This window comes from Echinops telfairi, unplaced genomic scaffold (assembly GCF_000313985.2).
Source record: "Echinops telfairi isolate 266 unplaced genomic scaffold, ASM31398v2 ScPeMD7_7468;HRSCAF=8506_0, whole genome shotgun sequence".
In the NCBI taxonomy this organism is placed as follows: domain Eukaryota; kingdom Metazoa; phylum Chordata; class Mammalia; order Afrosoricida; family Tenrecidae; genus Echinops; species Echinops telfairi.
The window spans coordinates 58,675,502-58,698,836 of record NW_022111369.1 but is presented as its reverse complement, the minus strand read 5'-3'; the positions used below and the strand labels follow the sequence as shown (position 1 = coordinate 58,698,836).

At 38.4% G+C, this 23,335-nt stretch overlaps 1 protein-coding gene across 2 annotated transcripts in view; it reads left to right on the top strand.

Moving 5' to 3' along the window:
• Positions 1–23,335, top strand: part of YIPF7 (Yip1 domain family member 7) — a 32,866-nt gene that overhangs the window by 4,995 nt on the left and 4,536 nt on the right. Inside the window, exons 2-5 of one of the 2 annotated variants that reach the window (XM_045284216.1) lie at positions 2,738–2,851; positions 9,514–9,677; positions 15,136–15,281; positions 21,226–21,407. In XM_045284216.1, coding sequence (XP_045140151.1) covers positions 2,739–2,851; positions 9,514–9,677; positions 15,136–15,281; positions 21,226–21,407 — 605 coding nt within the window. In that variant the 5' untranslated portion in view covers position 2,738. Of the gene's footprint in view, positions 1–2,737; positions 2,852–9,513; positions 9,702–15,135; positions 15,282–21,225; positions 21,408–23,335 lie in introns of those variants that run through there. The other variant, XM_045284217.1, reaches the window with a different exon arrangement.

The window sequence follows — 23,335 nt, the reverse complement described above, 5'->3', positions numbered from 1 at the left end:
TTCCCTGTGCCAAAGTTCTCAAGTTGGTCCCAATTCCCTCATTGGTGGTCCTAATAGTTTGGGGTTTAACTTCAAGGTCTGTGATACACCTTGAATTTATTCTTGTGCATGGACTGAGATAGGGTCTTGATTCATTTTTCTGCAGGTAGCTATCCATTTTTCCCAGCATGACCTGTTAAAGAGGGCATCTGCTTCCTGAAACTGAACTTGTTTAAGGGAAAGATTTAAACCTAAAACTCCTGAGAATACTGTTTTTGGAGAAGATTATAAGTTCCCCCAAAGAAAGTCTATTTAGTCAAGGTCCCATGTATGCAAATATCAGAAAAGGTAGTTGAAGGTACAAGTTTTGGGAAGGGGAAATGCATGTGGATCAAGCCTCTAGTGAATCCCTTCTGACCACAGACCAGGTATGTGACTAGACTTGATATCATGCAAAATGCATTGCAACATATATTATGGCAGATGTAGTTAGGTTAAAATGTAACCCTTATAATTTGATCTCCCTTTTGACCCATTTTAAAGTTGTTCTAATTTTTAATGTTTTCTTCTTCATTTCTATTGAGATCTTTCTCTATTTTAATTTTATTGCTGTTGGTGTTCTGTTTTTTATTGATGTTTTCCTGTATATGAAATCCAAGATAGGTGAACTGTACAGACAGTAACTGGATTAATGGTTTCTTGGGAGTGTGGCAGGGGAGGTTGGGGTGGGAGTTAGGAGCTAATAACAATGAGTACAAGAAAGAAGAAAATTGATAGTGGTAATGATTGTACAGCTCTTCTTGTTATGATTGAACTATTGAATTGTGTGCTATGTGGATTATGTGCCGATAAGATCATTTTAGAAAACAATAACCTATATGCAAAATAAGAAAATAAATATATTCTATAATTTTCCCTCCACAAAATGCAGGTTTTGTGTTTTTCTATCATACATTTTTGTACTCTTCCCCCAACTACTTAATTTATCCCTTCAAAGAATGCCTTGTTGCAATAGAGGAGAAAATTGGGAGGCAAAAGACATTTATAGAGGTATAAATACAGGCACATACATATGTAAATATATTTTTATATAACAATAGGGATGTAGGCTTATGTACATATATTTATAAGGTAAGTATTACGGGAGCAGATGGACATTGGGCCTCTACTCAATTACTCCTTCAATGCAAGAACACTTTGTTCTAATAACCTGGCGTCCTGTGATGCTCACCTTCCCGACATGATCAATGAAGACAAAATGGGTGCATAAGCAAATGTAGTGAAGAAAGATGATAGTGCCTGGCTATTAAAAGATATAGAATCTGGGGTCTTAAAGGATTGAAGATAAACAAATGGCCACCTAGCAGGGAAGCAACAAATTCACATGGAAGAAGCACACCAGCATATAGTGATCACGAGTTGTTGACAGGATCAGGTATCTGGCATCAGAAAACCCCAAAGAGACTGTATTAGTCTGGGTACTTTGGAGAAACAAATCCACAGAAACTCATGCATAAGAGAGAGTTTTATATAAAGGTTATGCATCACGGAAACATCCCAACCCAGTGCTGCCCAAGCCCACAAGTCCAACATTAACCCATATGTCCAACACCAATCCAGAAAGTCCTCCTCCACCTCACAAAGCAGACGCAATGATGCCGACTGCATGAGGAAAGCCGAATCAGTGAATGTGTAAGCATCTAAGCACTGGCAGGGGTGTCCACACGGCTGCTCCAGCACCCAGGACTGCATCGGGGTAGGTCCATGTGGCTTCTCCTTGGGGATGTCTTGCAGGAAGTCAGCCACCTAGCAGGGTGAAACTGGGAACTGCTAAGGCACCCTGGTCCAACCATCACAAAGCAAGAGACCCGAGAACTCGAAAGGCGAGGCCTCACCAAGCCATTTATCCCTCCACCCTTCAATTAATCCTACATGTGTTTATTGACCAGGTTGGCACAATAAACTAACTCAGAAACAATCATATCGATGTGAATGAGAGGGGTGGGAGTGGAGACCCAAAGCCCATCTGTTGACAATTGGACATCCCCTCACAGAAGGGTCACAAGGAAAGGATGAGTCAGCCAGGGTGCAGTATAGCACTGATGAAACATGCAACATTTCTTTTTTTCTTTAATGCTCCCCCCCAACTTCATTATCATGACCCCAGTTCTACCTTACAAATCTGGCTAGACCAGAGAACACACATTGGTACAGATAAGAGCTCTCAACACATGGAATCCAGAACAGATAAACCCCTCAGGAACAGTAATGGAAGTAGTAATACCATGAGGGTAGGGGGAAGTTGGGAGGGAAAACAGGGAACCAAGCACAATGATCAAGGTATAACTCCCCCACCCCCCAAGTGGCAAACATCAGGAACGTGGGTGAAGGAAGACAGCAGATGGTGTAAGATATGAAAATAATAATAATTTACAATTTATCAAGGATTCATGAGGGTTGGAGGGTGGGGGAAGGAGGGAAAAAGAGGCGCTGATAACAAGGGCTCAAGTAGAAAGAAAGGGTTTTCAAAAGGATGATGGTGACATGTGTACAAATGTGCTTGATACAATGGATGTATGGGTTGTTATAAGAGCTGGAAAAGCCCCAAATAAAATGATTTATAAAACAAAAACAAAAATGAATGCCTTGTTGCTGATAGGAGCCCAGCTGAAACCACATGATCAATTAATCTTTGTTAATATCCCAAAATAAGTTTTCTTGAGTCATAATTTATAAATATACTCTTCTTACTTTTTAGGATGTCAAACTTGGGACAATTTGACTCTGACTTTTATCAATCCAATTATACTATTGATCAGGAGCAGAGTTGCAATGATGCTAATGCCTATGATTCTGTGTATGGATCTAGAAAGTAAGTACTTTTTATAAATATGCTCTCATTTTAAGAAGTCATCATAAGATGGCATTTGAGGTGGATAAGATTTCGATAGGGGTAGTAAATGTCCTCAGCAAACTTCATCGACGAGCCTAAGAAAAAATGTCAGGAAGGGCAGACATTCATTCATTCATTCATTTATCCATCAATATCTTTATCACCTCAAGCCCATTGATAGGTGAATGACTTGTTGCTCTACTGTGAGGTATCCCTTAAGAAGCAACCTGAAAGCAGCCTCATAACATTGAACTTGATGGCTCTATAGGATTCTACCTGAGAAACAAAGTCCATTGAACTTTATAAACATATGTGAAATTCCTGCCTTTGTGTCAAAGATTAGGGAGGGTGCTGCAAACCCAAAGCCAAGAAGAAATTCATGTTCTTTTCCTCATGGCATTTAGAAATTTATGTTTAGATAGTCACCTAAATATGCAATTATCATACAACACAAAAAGTGCTGTGATGTAATAGGGATGAGCATAATTGAAAATGAGTTATTTCACTTGAATATTCAAACTGAGTTGAAAATAGAACAAACATGCTTATATATTTACCATTTGTTCTTTTCTAATGGAAAACAACAGCAAAACGTAAGATTTAGAGAGAAGAATTTGGACCTATTCTGGCTCCGACATTGTTTTGGCATTGAGAACGACTGAAGTTTTCTGTCATAATCTGATAAACAAAGACATTCATAATACCTACATCGTGGAACAGCCATAGAGAACAATCATGAAAAGAAACACACTAACTAAGAAGACCACTAATATAAAAGCTGCTTACCCATAAAAAGCGCTTGCAAAAGCAGTTTACCTTTGTTGTCTAAGTTTGTGTGTTACGGAATTGATTTCTGAGCGTAGCACTGTGGGTCTGGCTTAGTGGAGAAGAATCGTCAGGCCCTTCAACTTTCATAAGTAACAGTTACTGAGCTCTCGCTGTGTGTTAGGAACTGCTCTGCGACTTACATAAACAACTCATAAATTACATAAAGTCTCCTAAACATGTTTGTGAGGTGGGTACTTTTTGTTATCCCCAGTTTAGAGATAAGAAACCAAGGACACAGATACATTAAGGAAGTTTCCCAAGATCAGGCAGTTACTTTTTTGAAATGGGCTTATAATTGTTATCCAAAGTTGTTTGATGAAGGTTGGGAATAACATTTATTGTCAAAGGAAAACATTTATGATAGTAAAAATGGATTTTGGATCATCCTAATAACCTTATAACAAGTTAATTTACAAATTATAACTAAATTTACTAATCATTAAAACTTATCTATTTCTTAAGCCCAGAAAAGTACCTTAACTGCTTTAGCAGGAAGAGAAGGCAGAATTAACGCAACAGACAGTGGAAGTCTTTTGTTTAAACCATGCCAAGTACATTGTGGCCCCTGTTTGCATTGACTAATTACTCCTGTGGGCCCTAGCAGTTAGGTCTGCATTCAGAAACTGCTTCCTGGTCCCCAACCACTGCTCTGTCAGGGTAGCGGGAGGTAATGGTGATTAATGCTTTTAGACTGGGAAAATAAATACTCTGCACTTTCATCTCATTCTCTTGCATATTCTACCTTTTCTGGCATTGGCAGGCTGCTGCAGTCTTTCTTGAAGTAACAATCTCCAAACACACACACGCACACTCACACAAACACACACACACACACACACACACACACACAAATGCTTTCAAAGCCCTTTATGAAAAATGAGGAAAATGATAAGGCTGTATAGAATTGGATCCGCCATTGCAGAATCCAGCAAGAGGAAGATAATTTGATTCTATTTCATATATGGTTTATTCCCTGGATGAAATTATCCAGACAAAGAAGTAAGAGAAAAGTGGTCTATACACAGAGTCTATGTGCATCATTAAGGTATCACAGGCCGGTCACTCAAAATATTCAAGCCACGGTAAGAGTTATCCAACAGGACGTTTCAGCTCTGTTCTTTCCACTCCACAGAAAAGTTCCATTTGCCTCGAATCTTCTGGTTTCTTTCCCGTTCTCGTCTCCAGCTGGGATAAGCATTTGGGTTTCACCTGGTGCCTGCATTTTCATACTAAACCAAGGAAAGCCCAATAAAACAACAAAGTTTTCTCCTTATGATTTCTCCCTCCAGCCCACCTGCCCCAACAATGCTCCAGCATCAGGATGATAAAGAGAGGGAAGTGAATATGACCAAATGAGGAGCACTCAGAATGTACCCTTGATGACCAAGCCTGCCTTAGATACTTAGCATTTAAATACAATCCCTGGTTTGGATGTACTAACATTTAAATTCCAAACCACAATGCATACCCAGGAATTAGTAGCAGGCACATTAACTGTCGAAGTTTTATGAGGTACATAAACTACAGAGTCGGGTTAGGGGTTTACCAGGGTACGACAAGTGAGCTCCACAGATTTGATCTTTGATTCATACAGCAAACAGGGTCAATTAAAATATACTCTAAATGGATTCCTAGCCAAAGACTTATGATTCTGGAGGATACCTATAATCAATCAATCAATTACTCGCGCTCCCGCTACTAAAGCTTATTTTTCAAAAAGCTTGTTCAGCTTAATGGTATACTATCTGAAAGTTGATTGATTATACCAACTCAGGAAATGAAGATATTTATATTTTAAAACAATGGTTCTTATTTTAGAGTAAACAAGGATTTTTTTTTTTCATTTAAGGTGAGCCAGCCCCACTCCCACCCCCACCCACCAAACTTAACTAGCTGGTTATTTGGAAAGGAAACAAAAACCACACCTGTTGCTACAGAGTCTATCCTGACTCATAGTGACCCAAGGACAGAGGAGACCTCCTCCATAGGATTTCCAATGCTGCAAGTCTTCTATTAGAAACACTACCACATCTTTCACCTACGAGAGTGGCGATTGGGTTTGAACCACTAGTCTTTTGGTTTGCATCTGAGTGTTTAACCACTTGCCACAAGGGCATAGGGACCTAAGCTATATTTTCCACTATATGTTTCTAATTTGGGGGAGTATGAAGCCTATTTAAATTATTTGGAGAAATAACATATCACTGAGAGATGAGGACAACTGAAAAGGCCATTTAAGTATTTTCATAAGAAGTCAACAGCTACTGGGTCTACAATCTACATTTTCTTGGCAAAGTAGAGGGGCAGAGAAAAAGAAGAAGACCTTCAACAAGACGGACAAACACAGTGACTACAACCATGAGCTCAAGCGTAGGAATAACTGTGAGGATGGCACAGGCTCAGCCGCTTGTTTTGTTTTGTTGTGCATTTGTGCACAGGGTCGCTATGGGTTCGAATCCATTCAATGCTAGCTAACAACTATAACTGAGTCATCATTTTTTCTGAACCAGACCTGATCATCCTCTAATATTTCAAAGATTAAAAAAAATCATTGCCATTGAGTCTATGCTGACTCATATGCATAGCCAGTTCCTGTGGGTCTCTGAGACTGTAGCTGATAATGGGAGTAGAAAACCCTGTCTTTCTCCCACTGAGCTGCTGGTAGTTTAGAACTGCCAACCATGTGTATTGAAGCACAAAGCATAACCACTATACCAACAGGGCTCCTGTTTCAAAGATAGTTAATGGCATTATTGTGCTTCCAGGTGGATCAACCAGACGTGCGAATGCTACACAAACTAGAGCTCTCCTAACGTTTCCCCTAAACCATGCTAAAATGGAACCGATTTTAAAATATGGTCTTACCAGGGTCACTTAGAATACCTGGTTTTATTGGCTCAACATTAAGGCATAGATACAACTGGAATTTGAACGCAGGGAATCAGACTCCAAAAGCCAGTTTCTCTAACTCCTCTCTTGGATTCAAGATAAACCATGCCCGTTTCTGGGCCTAGTTCTAGCAAGACAGTATTTATAAAAATTTTTGGTTTTGAATTTTCCTATGCAATTTCTATAACACCCCATCCCAAAAGAAATATGGTCACCTTGTCACACATCTTTCCTGGTTTTAAACCATGCACATTCCCCCCCCGGTGGATGAACAGGTTGTACATGAGCAAAATGAAGTGTTTCCTTTCTTCTCTGCCATCCATAGTTTGTTATGATCTACACAGTCAAATGCCTTTGCATAGTCAATAAAGCACAAGTTAATGCCCATCTGACATCAGCCATGATGTTGCTCACCTCAGATCTTCTTGTGAATATGGCTAGACTTTCTGGTAGCTCCCTGTTGATGTATTGCTGCAGCAGTTCTAAATTATCTTCAGGGACACTTAATCTGCATGTGATATTAAAAAAATTGTTTGATAATTTATGCATTCTGTAGTCACTTTTCTTTAGAAGGGGTACAAATATGATTCTCTTCCACTTGGTTGACCAGGTAGCTGTCTCCCAAACTTCTTGCATCAGTGAATGAGTGCTTCATCAGTTTGTTGAAACATTGCGAGGGGTATTCATTCCAGAAATTCCTGGAACCTTGGTTTTGGCTAATGCCTTCAGTGCCGCTTGGACATCTTCCTTCCGTTCCCTTGGTTCTTGGCCATATGCTACCTCTGGAAATGGTTGAATGTCAACCGTTTTTTGGGTATAGTGACTCTGTGTATTCCTTCCACTTTCTTTTGATGGTTCCTGTATCATTCAATATTTCCCAATTGTTGTTGCTAGGGGCAGTCACATCGGTTATATCTCAAGTGACTCTGTGTACAACAGAATGAAACGCTGTCTGGTCTTGTGAAATCCTCACATTTGTTCTTCTGTTTGAGCTAATTATTGTGGCCACTGTGTCAATGCATCTTTTTGAGGGCCTTCCTCTTTTTTTGCTACCCCTCTATTTTATCAACCATGATGTCCTACCCCAGGGACCAGTCTCTCCGGACAACATGTTCAAAATACATGAGATGAAGTCTGCCATCCTTGCTTCCAATGAGTATTCTGGCTTGTATTTCTTCCAAGACTGATTTAATTGTTATTTTAGAAGTGCATGGCTCGTACCATATTCTTTGCCAATTTTGATTGCCATAATTCAAATGCATCAATTCTTCTTGTTCTTCCTTATTCAGTGTCCAACTTTCACAGGCATTTCAGGCGATAAGAACACCATGGGTTGGGTCAGGTGCTGCTTAATCCTCAAAGTAGTAGCCTTGCTTTCAACATTTCAGAAAGGTCTTATGCGGGGACATACCCATGCAATGTTCCCGTTGATCTCCTGACTGCTGCGTCCAGGAGCAATGGTTGTGGATCCAAGCAAGACAAAATCCTTGACACCTTCAATCTTTCCTCCTTTTATCGTGTTACTTATTGGTCCAATTGTGAGGATTTTCATTTTCTGTACATTGAGGTGTAATCCATACTGAAGACTATAATCCTTTATCTTCATCAGTACACGCTTCAGGTCCTCCTCATTTCGGGAGGCAAAATTGTGTCATCTGCATATTGAAGTTGCTAAGAAGCATGCCTCCACACCTAATGTTGCATTCTTAAATAATCTAACTTCTCTAATTATTTTCTCACCTAGAGAGTGAATCAGTACGGGGAGAGGATTTTTCCTTCAGAATCTTTCGATTGTAACTGGAGCCTTGGATTTTTTCTTCAGTTCTTTCAGCCTGACACAGGTGGAGCGTGTTCTTCCTCTTTGGTTTTCTAACTGCTCATCTTTGCACATTTCACGAGTCTCCCAAGCTGCTCTTTGACATTTGTGGTTCGGCTCTTTTACTAAATCATTTCTTCCACTTGCTTTAGCTACCCTACAATTAAGAGCAAGTTTCAGTCTCTTCTGACATCCACTTTGCTCTTTTTAAAAATTTCCATATTTTTAATGACCTTCTGCTGTCTTCTTGTATGATGCTCTTGTTATCTTCGTGATGATGGATAATCTGTGCATGCATTTATTTTTCCAATTAATTTATCACAATACTAAAATAGTGAATTTTGCTTGTGTCACACCCCTGCTTTATAGGTTACTAGAAGCCCTGGTGGCCTCGTAGATTATGTGTTGGGGTGCTAACTACAAAGCCAATGGTTCAAAACTACCATCCACTCAGCAGGAGAATGATGAGATTTTCTCCTCGCACCAAGAGTTGCAGTGTCAGGAACCCACAGGGGCAGTTCTACCCTGTCCTATGAGATCCTTCACACTCAGAATTAATGAGATAGCAGTGAGTTTAGAGTGAGTTTCTGTCATGGCTAATAATTGCCCTGAAAATCAGTGAAAAATGACATTATGTAGGAGAAAAGCTCAACTTAGGACAGACACTTCAGTTTAACAGTTCAACAACAGTAATTTTATTATTTGATATTATGTAGTCAAGTAACAAAACTATAACTTTTAACCTTACAGAGTTTGATTAAGTGAGAAAATATAAGAAAAATTGCATTACATTTTACATACAGAATATTAGTTGGTATAGCTCACCTTTTCCAAATCTATTTCTTAGTCATGTATTTCTCTTGTTTAAGAAAAAATAACGTAGTTTTTGTTGTCAAGAACATGTACAGCGGAGCACGTCAATTTAATAATTTCTGTACTTCTACTTTTTGCCTAAAGTTAAACTTGAACCACTTTATTTCTTTCATGGATAGATACTGGTGGTAAATAATAAGTGAATTTATGATGGGGGAAATCATAGTTTCCTTCATCAATTTCTCATTTCTTTCTTTCTTTGATGTATGAATGCCAATATTATTTTTCCTTCTAGACACCACGCAAGTGAGTTGCCTCGGCCCGCCTCCTTTGTTCCACCAGGGATGCTCCCCCCATCGGGTTACACAGGACATTTTTTCCAACCAGCTTCCAACCCGGATTATTATTCACAATCTCCTTACATTGACAGTTTTGATGAAGAGCCTCCTTTGCTAGAAGATAAGTCAAGGAAGTGTTATTAATGTGTGTATAGCCTGAAGAATAATAGCAATAATCAGCACTTAATGTGTTCTGCCATCCTGTTGTATACTGTGTTTTATGCATGGTTGTTCCACATATAAATTAGTATTTACCAAACCAAGGCACTTAAACCACTGAGGTTTTCTGTATGTTTGCATGGGGCAAATCTGTAGTAGACATGTGCTACTGATGTTGCTATGATTCAGTACTTGTCGCACACTAACATTTGGACACCCTGGCTCCGCACAGATAAAAGTGCAGAGAGTTTTTGGAAGAGTAGTTATATCAAAGTAACCTTCCCTCCCACCCATTCAATGAATTATTTCATATCAACTTGTTTTTAAGTTGGTGTTTTCTGCTATGCTTACCTGGATGCAAAAATGGGTTGTTTAAAAATGAACATTTGTTGTTGCTTTGGTCATGGGGATCATGCCATCTTTTTTGTTCTGTTCTTCTTCCATGACTCACAGGAGCACTCTCATCCTCGAAATAGAGACACTAGAAATTTAACAAAACAACTAGGGTTGAATTTGAGAATCAAGGACAAATAGGTTAACTTCTTTCTCAATTACTTTCCATGTAGTCACGTGACAACATGGAAAGTAATTGAGAAAGAAGTTAACCTATTTGTCTCTATTTCCAGGAAAAAGTCCTGGAACTGTAATGGATTCTGCATTGGGCTGCTAACAGCAAAGTTATCCCTTTAAACCACCAACTCCTCTTTGAGGGAAAGATGAGGTTTTGGGCACCCATAAAGACTTAACGTGTCAGAAACCAAAAGAGGCGGTCTAGTCTACTCTAGAGTTGCTATGAGTCAGAGTTTACTTGGTAGAATTGAGGTTGGTTTTGTTTTGCTTTGTTTTAAATCCATTCTTCTAGAGAATATCCTTCCAGCATCATGTTGACATTCTTCATGAGCAAAACCTGAAACTAAAAATGAACTAGATATAAACATTTTAAAAATTTGTATCAATAAATGAAACTTCACTGAAAAATCCATGGACCTCCTAGTGCAAAAGTCTATGGGTTTCCTTGCCACTCAGAGTCCAATAAACTGCATTTATATCCCTGCCTTCCCATTTAGCCATGGCTACCGAGGATGAGAAAAAACAAGTGTCACGGCTTACACACACCCTTGGGTATTCTTTATAGTAGGAAAGGCTTTGGTGAGCATCATAATAAGCAACCTTGGACCTCTAGAGTCTGTCCTTTGTGTTGATCTATAACGTTAGGATTACCTAGTCATGGGCTACTTTCACTGGCAAAATGATCTCAGAAAAGTGTGTTCCAATACATCTCTATAGTACAAGGTGAGATGTCTGGTGCTGAAAAGACATTTCTGACGTTTGTGTTGCTGTTCCTCCCTACTTATCATGTTCTTTGTCAAATTTCCTATTGGAACCTGACGAAGGTTTCTTTCTTTGTTCTGTTTAGAGATACTTATATTGTGAGAATATTAATTGTTATCTGGAATATGTGTCTCAAACATTTCCGCCCTAGACTTTGTTCACCATAAAATTTCTTTACAAGACATTGGGCATATAAAACTTGTAGTATGTATGTTTAAAAATTCCACAATATTTTTCTCAGCAAATTTTCTTTGCAATTGCTCTTTTGTTTACAATCTACAAAGTTCTAGAAATACTTATTCATTCTTATAGATATTTCCATTACATTTTTTCTTTTTCTTTTGCCTTTACAATTTTTATCCACTGAGAATTATTTTAGGGTAATATGTGCAGTAAAGTTCCAACCTTATTTTTCTGTCAAATGGTTAAATGATACATAATCTGCATTATATAGCAAAAATAACTTTTACTTTTCTCCTGCTCTGAAATGTCCTTATTTTTGTTTACGACACTATTATGCCTCCTTCCCTAATAGCTCTTTAAAATGGATGCATTCCAAATGTCTGTCCAACTTCATAAGAGCTCAGAATAAAGTCTTGGATATTTTTCCTCTTTGTGATTATCTTCCAGAATATGTATTTTAGAATAAAAAGTACATAATATAAACTTGTCTTTGAAATCTATGAATGATCTAATCTTTTGCTCTAATATGCCCATCAGGCTGGGTAGCTTTGTGAAAGCCTTAAGCCTTATCTATCTTAAAGCTATAGACAGGATTGTAAGATAAATTGGCAAATGACATTGTCTAGTTTTTGTTTTAGTTCAGAGTAAAACAGCCTGTAAAATTATGAAGCCATAATAATTTACATCCCCGAACACAAGCATATTCCTTGGAAACGTGTTTGTTCATTTCTTAAATGTTTTATAGTCAAAATCACTTGCTGTAATTTTGCTATTTGATAATATGTACTTGAATATGTAAACAAATGCATCTTGAAGATAAATTCCATTTAAGATGGTCAGGCCAAAATAAATTATTGTGATATTTGGGATTTTCTATTTGTAGCACAGCCTGATGTGTATGTTTTAAAGGCCAGTGCCACCATTTGCATGGGAAATGAAGATATTAATTCATTTTTATAGTATGGTGACACATGCGATAAAAGTCTACTCTTTCCCACAGGCCATTATGAGTTGGAATAGGCTGACGTACATATCCTTATGAGTATATACTTTACCACCACTAGATGACAGCAAACAATAAAGCTTACGGTCACACTTCACAGAAGTCCCATCTCTGAATTTGTATAATGTTTTGGAGTAAAGACAAACAAGCCCCCTGCCACTGAGTCCATTCCAATTCATAGCGTGCCTATAGGACAGCGTAGAACTGTCCCTTTGGGTTTCTGAGACTAACGTCTCTGAGAGAGTAGGCAGCCGCAACTTTCTCCTGCAGAGTGACTTGAACCACTGACCTTTTGCTGGCAGCTCAATGCATACTCCACTATGGCACCAAGACTTGCTAATAATTTGTTGTAAGGTACCAAAAATTAATATATTGAATAATCTCACTTGTATATTTTATGATAATCAAATGAAACAAAATATTGTGTAAATGTATTTCTGTCCAAAATGCACATAATTTTTCTTCATGAAATATTTGGTAAATATTAGGTTTCTTCAAAAGATTCCTGGCAGAGCAGTTATTAAAGAGAGTCACACTAACGGAAAGGTCTGCAGTTTGAACCTACCAGTCTCTCTGAGGGAGAAACATAGAGCTTCGCTTCTGTAGGGACGTGGAAACCCTAGGGAGCAGTTATGCTCCAACCTCTAGGGGTACTGTGAGTCCGAATGAACTCAATGGCAGTGCGTTTGGTTTGGTATGTTTACTCACTGTTTCATGATTCAATTTTAAAACATGTGCTATTAAATAAATAGCTAATTGTGCTATTAAATAGATAGTTACAATACTTAATAATCCTCCACAAGGCATTTTCCATCTGAGTTATTTGAAGTACGATCATATTTTTTGATGAAAAGGTATAATAAATCAGACCACTTTATTATGGCAAACATAGAAAACACATTGTTAGTATACTTATAAAACAATGCAAAGTTAGAAAGCAACATAAGCCACAGGCAAAAATGAACGTTTGCGCTTGGGAAAGCAGGTATCAGTTTGGAATGAAGCAGTACAAGCTTGCCTTTGCTAGGTTGGGTCAGACCCGTGTCTGGCCGACTCTGGGTATTTCTGAGTGTGTGCTAGAACAAGTGCACTTTTTATCATGGGGACCATAAAGCTCATGCTGTATTCTGCATCTAGACTGTCAGCTTTTCAGTGTGTGAACATGGTATATGCCACTGTAAAAGATTTAGCTAAGCCCTGATTTCAGGGAGACAGTGCTTCAAGTTTAAAATTTAGCTCAATTAAGAAAAGAAACCAATATGAGATTAGATGCACATTGATCAAAGTGCAATTACATGCAAGTTTTCAAATGATAATTCTGGAATTATATGTAAGTAACTTGTCTTTGAAGTATAACATTATGGTAGGCAAAAGATTAGGTCCTGGGATACGACTATATTTTAGAGTTGTACATCCACCCCCACCCCCACCATTTATTTTGGAAATAGATCATCTGACCTATTTTCCTAATCTCTTTGTTTCCTGGAATCTCTCCTGAAACCTTTTAATAACATAACAGCCCGCCAGCTTCCAGTGGCCAATGGCTGGTGGCCGCTCTTCAGTTGCATTGGCCAGGAATAAAATCCTGGTTTCCTACGTGGAAAGAGAGTTCTTTCCACCACGGAACCCACAAAACTAAAACCAAACCCACGACTGTTAAATTGATTCTGACTCATGGACACCCTAGGACAGAGCAGAACTCCCCTACAGGCTTCAAAGGTCGTCCATCTTTATGGAAGCTGACTTCTACAACTTGCTCCATGGATAGGCTGGTGAGTTTTAACTGCCAACACTTTGGTTACCAACTTTAGCCACTATACTACCAGGGCTCACTTACCAACCTGCTACTTCCCTCATTTCTTTTTTGGTGAATATCAAATTGGTGGCTGTTTGTTTCCTTTAGAGAGCTGGTATCAGAGAAGCAGATTCTAGCAGGGAGATCAGCGAGGTGGCAGTCAGATCCTTAGGGAAGGCAGTGGAGAAACACCGAATTAGAAATGTGTTTATCAGTTTGGATTCCTGGCATGGAGCCCCATTGATTTTGTATACGTATCTCACTCTAACACCAGCACTCATAAGAGGGGATGGCTAACTTTTCTCAAGGATTAATCTTTGACTGCCCAGACCCAACCACATAATGCACTGACCTTATGAAAGCAGCCGTGTACATTATGATTACATTTACCTGGTGAGCGAGCCTTCCTCTTTTCTCCTCCATTGCATTTCCGGCAGCTAGCATAAAATTGCTCTTCTTATCAGACCATGAAGGTAAATCCTCAGACTAGGCCGCATGTCTCCAGATAGTCTTGCTAATTGAAAACTTTTGCCAAGTTTGAAATGACAAGATTTTAGAAGATTAGCAATTGAAAATATTGGAAATAGATATTTACATGCGTGATAAGAGAGGATTTTTGGTCCATGAGCTGCAATTTTATTTTCGTTTCTACTGTGTAAAGTCCACCTCCATAATTTTGAGATGATTTTAAGTTTGTATCTACTGCATACAGCTGGAAATATTTTCCCGTGGTGGAATTATTTCTTTAAGGTTTCTCTTATTGCTTGGGAACAAAAACAAATTTTTTTTTAAAAAGGGTTTTAAATGATTTTATAGATATTTTGTTTTTAAAAATGTTTTCTTACAGTTGTCATTGAGTCGCTTTGCTTTAGGAGATCTCAGATACAGCTGAATGTTTGGAATGTGGGCTTCATGGACCGGTTTTCCATATGTCGATTGTCAGACTTCTGAGGAGCTTCTGGGTAGGCTTGAAAGCGTTTGTTTGCAGCCTCCTATGTTAACAATTTTTACGATCCAGATGCTCTAAGTATGAAAGCACCTAATTAAAGAATGAGTTCTGTCTCTCTCTCTTTTTACTTATACTATTGCTTTCTTTTCCTTTTGCAGAACTTGGAATCAACTTTGATCACATTTGGCAAAAAACGTTGACAGTGTTAAATCCATTGAAACCAGCAGATGGCAGCATTATGAATGAAACAGACCTAGCGGGGCCCATCCTCTTTTGCCTTGCCCTGGGAGCCACCTTGCTGATGGTAATAATAAAGGGCAGGCGGCAAGCAATAAACTTCAATGCTTGTCCTCTCCAGTTTCAGTGCTGTGGATAGAGCTTTGTAAACTCAAAGGAAAGTATACAATATAATGGCAATTGTTCAACCCAAGACTTCATTTTTCGTGAGAAACACATTAAAGTGATCCAAAGAGATAACAAGCAAACCAAACAGCCAGCATGAGTTACTCTCTCTGTCTCTCTCTCTGTCTCTCTCTCTCTCTCTCTCTCTGCCATTGAGTTGATTTTGACTCACAGCATCAGGGTAGAACTGCCCTGTGGGTTTCCAGACTGTAACTCTTTGCGGGAGTAGAAAGTCCTTATCTGTCTCCCAAGGAACAGCTGGTGGTTTCAAACTGCTGACCTGCACATCACAGCCCAGTGGATAACCACTACACCACCAGGTCTCCTTTTACAACAAATAAAACATATATAAATTTAAATATATTAGAAAAAAACCATCCAGTCAAATTTTTATCAAGGCAAATCATTGTGTGATTACTCATCCGTCTCTTATTAAGAAAAGACTATTAGCAGGCGTGGGAAAGGAGAGGAGGGAAGGGAAGGGATAATAATAGGCTAGAAGGTACACAGGTGTTAACTTGGGTAAAGGGGAAGATAAGATCCTACAAGAGGTAGAAGAGCAAAGTAAAGGGGGTGAGGGATGAGACAGAGCAGCTCTTGGGAGGTTTGATAAGATGTTGAATATAAGAATCATGATCTGAAGTGTAAACTTCCATCTAATCGGCAATAAAAATTGAGAGAAGTTAAAAGAAATGGTAAAATCGGCAACAAAAATTGAGAAGTTAAAAGAAAGTTAAAGACTGTCCGTGTCAAATAGTTGAAGGAATACACGGGCTTGGGCTATAGCATGCTGTTTTACTGGCTGTTTACTTTGAGATTTCTGCTCTGACAGTGGAGGAGGCCCTTCTCTCCGCTGTTGCTCCTTTTCTTGCTGAAGATGTCTTTCTAGCACCTGTGAGGTCCGAGACACGCTGGCTTATTGCTGCTCCAGCTTCTATGGCTAAATTGACTTGTAATGATAGCATGATTTATTGAGTCAGCTTATGTATAATCCCTGGCGGTTTGGTTATCTGCTTCATGAAGTCATTGCTTCTGCAAGTCACTGTTTATTCGGGTTTTTTTTTGCATAGACCCCTTCCTTCTTTACATCTAGCAGTGATGGCATTAGAAATTTTCAGTAAAGGAAAGCATATTTCCACCTAAATTGAATTTAGAAGATACTCTATATCATAATTAGAAAAATGTTACATTGAAATAAAAAATAAATAAAAGGGTCTTTGCATTTAAGACAAAGAACACATGGTAATACATTTTATAAACAGAGTGAAAAGAGGTTTTATGCCAGTCTGAAAAGTAGTCACAATAAGGCACAAAGAGGTAACTGGCTGAAGAAATGGTATCAGAATCTGGCAGTTTGAGGAAAAAGCTCCTTAAATAACTGTTCAGGCTCCTTCCTCTTCTTACTGCTGTCTAGTTCTCAGCAAACAAAATAAAAGTAATATTTTAAAGTAGCTACCATTTATAATATTAGCTGTTAAATTTATTTGCAACCAAGTACATCTTCATTTTTAATACATTAATACATAAGATAAATCAGTCTAGATATCAGTCTAATTTCTTCATGATAATGTGACCAGTAATCATATTATATTTATTGAATACAGTAGCATCTACTGATATCTTATTTTTTCCTGTGTACCGTAACAAATGCAAATTCTCTGTAATTCTGTATCAATTAGATGGTTTAAATTAGTCTCTAATCTTCCTTGTTTTGTCTTTGTCACTATAATTTGATAATCTTAGATTAAGCTGCTAAGTAAGGCATCTCAATTAATCATATAGTCAGAAACAATCAATTTAATATATTAACTCACCTGTCTATCTCAACTTGTTTGTGATATAACAGCTGCTGGTTTTACTTCAGCAAGCATTGCTGTTCACATTCCTGAAAGGAAAGCATTGTTTTTAGCTCCGGTCTAGCCCATTCCATGAACAAGTACAACTGCTCCATGGGGTTTTCAAATCCTTTGGAAGCAGATCACCAGGCCGTCTTATAATGTGCCACAGAGTGGGTTTGAACTGTGAACCTTTGGGCTAATAGTTGATGTTTAATTGTCTGAGTCATCTCGGGACTCCGAAAGGTGAGTGTTGTAATGAGGTGCTATTTAGTTGGTTCCAACCCTATGTACAACAGAATGAAACACTATTAAGGCCATTAAAATATTTCTTGTGTGTTATCAATATCAGTCAAAGTCATTTAAATATTTCTGAAAATTGTAAATCCAAAATGTAGACAGCCAAAGAACTCTTAGTGGAGATAAATGCGGATCTACTCCCAACTTTGTCACAAGATGAATTTTTTAATCTGTTGCTTCATATTTCTTGGATTTCTTCTTTAGGCAAATATTATCATTTGGATTTTACCATTAGATGTGGTAGCTCCAGAATTGATTCTGAGGAATATAGAGCATTAAGGACAAAAAATAAAGTGAAATTAAAAACAAATAAACCACAAACGAACAGACCACCATTTGAATAAGATTTAACTCAGAATCCATTTGAGTCTAAGTTAACTCTGCCCCAGATATACAAAATCCAAATACAAGGGGTGATTTTATAGAATGGTATAGGTATTACAGTATACTAGAGAAAGCGTAACTAATTGCAGAAATATTATGCGAGCCTATTAATTATTTCTGAGATATAAAACCCATAGTCACATATTCATCATTTTATTCATGTATTCTGATATAGGGCACAAACCAATAAGAATACATTTACCATAAATTTAGTTTTACTTATTCTTAAACCATCCCTGCTCCCACAATTATTTTTACTCTCAACACCATGAAGATAAGTGGTTAAAAACATAATTCCTTCTATTTATTTGTTCTGATAGAGTTAAGAATAAGACTCGGGAAAATGAAAATACTTGGCCAATATGAAACTATAATCAGAAGAGTGAAATTATTTTGAATCCAGATGTGGCAAAGGTCATAAGAAAGCATCCTAAGTAATTGTTGAGGTAAAAAGCTCATTCTTTGAGATCAACTTTTTCAGGTAAAAATCTCATTAGAATTTTAAACCAATTAAAAAATGACAGTGTTCAAGTCAAGTGGAATTATAGTTTTAATTGGATAATCTAATAAGAGAAAGAGGTAAAAAGAAAGGTCACTTGTCAATATGGAAATGAACAATTTTACTACCAGTTTACCTCCATCATGCCCTTATCTGTCCACCCCGTGCCTTAAACTGTCTTTTGGGATTAGGAAGTTCAGTTTTGTGTCCCTGGGTGTAAGGAAGAATTGCCTTTCGCCATTATTACAACAAGCACTGCCTCCGAATATTTCCCTCCAATTAAAATATTAAGCAGAATGTGTCTCTGGTAGTACATGACAGTGACTTTGAAATTGTCATTGTTGTCTAATTCACCCAACAGAGCAGGGCAGGACTAATTTTTTTTTAAAGCATGACTATGTTTAGCTTTATTTTATAGAACAGAGAATATAAAAGTACTCAATAACAACTTGGCTATAGTTAGTGGAAGACATACTTTTGATAGCATCTCCTAGGGATGTGATCTACAGGAACTTATAAGTTACCAACCTCTCCAACTATGTAAGGTGAGGGATTCAAAGTGGCTAAACATTTTTGAATAACATAGTAATGATCATAACATTCTCTATTACCCTTAAAAAACAAACAAAAAAATCCTAGCCAACTGAACTAACAAATGCACTGCCATTTGGTTGATTCCAACTCATAGTAACCTAACGCAGGGTTCCCAGATGGCTGCACCTCTGCCACGGGAGCAGCTGATGGGTATGGGTTGGAACCACGACTTTGTGATTGGCAGTCTAACGCTTAACTCAGAGCGCCACCAGGGCTTCTCTGTTATCCTTAACTCATTTACTCACCGCCATCAAGATGATTCTCACTCAGAGTAACCCTATCCAAAACTCACTGCCATTGAGTCGGACTCTTCACGAGAATAGAACGCCCAGTCTTTCTCTCTCCGAGAGGTTGCTGGTTTGGAACTGTTAACCTTGCCAATCACAGCCCAACTCGTAACTACTGCGCCACCGGGGCTCCACATCGTAACCCTATAGGACAGGGCAAAACTGCCACTGTTGAGTTTCCAAGACAGTAACTCTTTACTGGAGTAGAAAACCCCATCTCTCTACGAGGGACGGTTCACGCTGCTGACCTCGTGGTTAGCTGGCAGGGCAACAGATAACCCAGGACACCACAAGGATTCCTATCCTTTAATCACTTGTAAAACAAAAATTTCATTAGCTCTGTGAACATAAGGATTTCATCAATCACAATCTTGGATAAGGAAAAGTGATAGTTAAAAAGATCACTCTGAATGAATTTATGAGATTCCCTCATTGATCCATATAATTCCTATGAAAATGAAAGTTAATCTGTTCTACTAATATACAATTTCAAGTAAGCTCAATTTATATATAAAATTTAAGTGCATTCTTTTTTGGAGTTTCTCAGATAAGTATTAAAATATACCTTGTTGAGTTGTGAATTTCACTGGATGAACTAATTGGTCTATTTAATCTCTTAGTGCCTAGTTTCTTTTAGTTGATAGTAACAATTATCAGTGTATTAATTGTGTATCCTGAATACTCCCAACTCCTTTTATTGGTCTCCCTTCTATGATTTGTTACCAGGTAGTTTATATAAATCAACTTTTCACAAAGAGGATTCCATGAAATTGTGAATAGGACTTATGGGATATGTTTGACTAAATAAAGTCAAACAAATCTTTTATTTTAGGGTTTGTTATAACTTCTATAAATAGTAAAGGTCTGAATTTTAGGACAAGACAACCCAAATTCAAATTTTAGCTCCAACATTTCGCATTATATTATTTTTGGCCAATTTCTTAACCTCTCTTCTCCTCAGTTTGTCATAGGTCAAAACAACATATAATATATTGTGTTAGCCTGGGTAGACTAGCAAAACAAATTCAAATACACTCATATGTGTGTAAGAAAGAGTAATTGTACATTTAGAAAATATCCTAGCCCTGTCCAGATCAAGTTCATAAGTCCAATAATAGCCCATATGTCCAATACCAATCTATAAATTTCTCTTCAGACTCACTGCAACACAAGCAATGATACAGAATGCAGGAAAATCACAGGTCAGTGGGTGGAAGGTCTTGTGGATCCAGTGGCAGTGGAAGCATCTCAGTGCTGGCAGGGGTGTCCACAAGGCTCCTTCAGCTCCAGGGCTCTAGCATAGCTCCATATGCCTTGTCAACAGGAACATCGCACTGGGAGTGTGTGTCCCACCTCCAGCAAGCTGTTTATCTCCTTAGCACCTCCAAATGAGGTCATCAAGCTGCGACCTGATTGACAGGCTAAACTCCACCCCTTCACTCATAGGAGTCTCAGATTGACAACAGATTATGTAACTACCACATATATAATGTATTACATAAGGTTGTGTGGATTAAGTAAAATAACAAATGTGGAACACTTAGAGTCAATCTGATATAATAATTTCACAGATGTGTGATGATGAGATTGCAATATCTTATTCTTAATTCAATAATAGACCAAATATTGGGAGAAATGCATTGTCATTTATGTCTTGTGTCCCTGACATATGATACATAGTAAATAGAAATCTACTAATATTTCACCTTTTCTTTAGTAAGTTTGCCTCATGCAAAATACAGTTAGGGGTGTTTGATATAGGAACTTGAGTTTATTTCATAGTCAGTTGTTTCCCCCCCCAGGAACTCCCAGTCTTGTGATGATGGTGCTGTAAATATATGGGACATCATTTAGCTAACTCTAAAATGTGATTTCTGCCCTCCTGACATTCTGATTTCCTCGTGCTACTTGCTGTGTATTCAAACAGTTTTCTTCCCGTTGTTTCAGGCAGGAAAAGTTCAGTTTGGATATGTGTACGGCATGAGTGCTATTGGCTGCATCGGGATTCATGCTTTACTGAACTTGATGAGCTCTTCTGAGGCGTCCTACGGTTGTGTGGCGAGTGTGCTTGGTTACTGCCTGCTCCCCATGGTCATCCTGTCCAGCTGTGCCGTCTTCGCTTCACTTCAGTAAGTGTGTGTATGATCTAATTGACCCCACATGCACAATTATCACTAAGGTGCGCCACATAGAGCAGAAGTTAACCTCTTTCTGATCACGTGGGTAGTGGAGTTTAGGAAGCTGCTAGAAGCTTCACACTGATTCAGAAAAGTAGGTCAGTTTTGTCTCAGGTGCTGCTCCTATTTCAATGAATTTTTTTTTCTTCAAAAAAAGCGAAGTTATCTCTGGAACTGATCCTTCTTAAAGCTGTCACATTCTTCAATGAGAATGGCTGCCCTGAGTAATGAAACCACTACAGAAATTCACTTGTTTGATTTCAGAAAAGTGAGCGTGTGGTGAACACTGACAAATTACCTCAACTCCCAGGCATTTTATCTTTGAGGCGGGAAGCAACTGCTCTTTCTCAGCTGGGGTTTTGCAGCACAGAAGTCCCAGGACCCCTGATGGGGATGCTAGTGCTTGAGGACATGACAGCATGGACGATCTGTCCCCTTTGTCCTCTTCCTTCACGACATTTCTGAAACGCAAGATGATTGTGGAAGATATAAGTTTCTGGTGGGCATGTCCCCTGGACATATAAGTGTTACTGCCACTTAGGTTGGGGTCAGAAAAAGATTACATAGTTCTTTGGCACCTGCTATGCTCCAGAACAACACAGGAATACGCATTGTCCATTGATGCTCATTATTGCACATGCAAAGGAACACCGTTCAAATGTCCTTTTGAATTGGTCTGTTATAGATTAGTAGCACTACATGGTTACTAATGTGATTTTATGTGAACAATTTACCAATGCTGTGGTAAACATCTTAGAAATCCCTTTATTGTTGTGCTGCCGTGCTGAGTCAGCGCCAACTCATAGCAAACTCAGACACCACAGAAGGAAACACTTCATGGTGCGGAGCCGTCCTCAGGTGCGACACTGCGCCCCTTGTTGCAGTTACTGTGGTGGCCCTCCTCACGGCAGGCCTTCCTTTCCCCTGACCTGCTTCTTGACCAAGCCCGGTGTACTTCTTTCTACCCGGATGAGTCTCTTCTAATGACATGTCCAAATGATGTGAGCTTAAGTCTCACTCTCTTAGCTTTTAAATATCGTCCTGGCTGTACTTCCTCCAAGACAGTTTTGTGTGTTCTTCTGTTAGTCCATGGTACTTTCAATATTCTTTGATAATGCCATACTTAAAATGCATCCATTTTTCTCTACTCTTCTTTACTCATTGTCCATCTTTCACATGCAAATGAAGTGACTTAAAATACCGTGGCTTGTATTAAGTGCACCATAGCCATAAAAGCAGTATATATTTCCTCTTTTACTCTTTACAGTGCTTTTACTTAGCAGGCTTGCTCAATGCAATGCATTGTTTGATTTCTTCCCTGTTGCTTCCATAGACATTGATTGTGGATCCAAGTACAATAAGATCTTTAGAGACATCAACCTTTTCTCTGTTTATCATGATGTGACCTATTAATCCAGTTATGATCACTTTGGTTTTCTTTACATTGAATCATAATACATGCTGAAGGGTGTAGTCCTTGATCTTCATCAGTAAGTAATTAAAAGCTTGCTGGCTTTCAGCAAGAAAGGTTGTGTCTTTCACATACCACAGGCTGTTAATGAGCCTCCCTCCAATCCTGATGCTGTGTTTCAGCTTGGATAATTTGCTCGATGTACAGACTGACAATGCATGGAGAAAGTAGTGTTTATAGAGTTTGGGAATTTGGGGGGTTCTTACAGCTCTTAAAACAATTCATATATCAATTGTGCATTTGTTGCCATAATTATTTTCAAAATATTTTCTTTCTACTGGAGTCCTTGGTATCTGCTCCTCATTTTTTAATTGTTTTATTAGGGGCTCATACAGCTCTTATCACAATCCATAATACATCAATTGTGTAAAGCACATTTGTACATTCATTGCCCTCATCATTCTCAAAA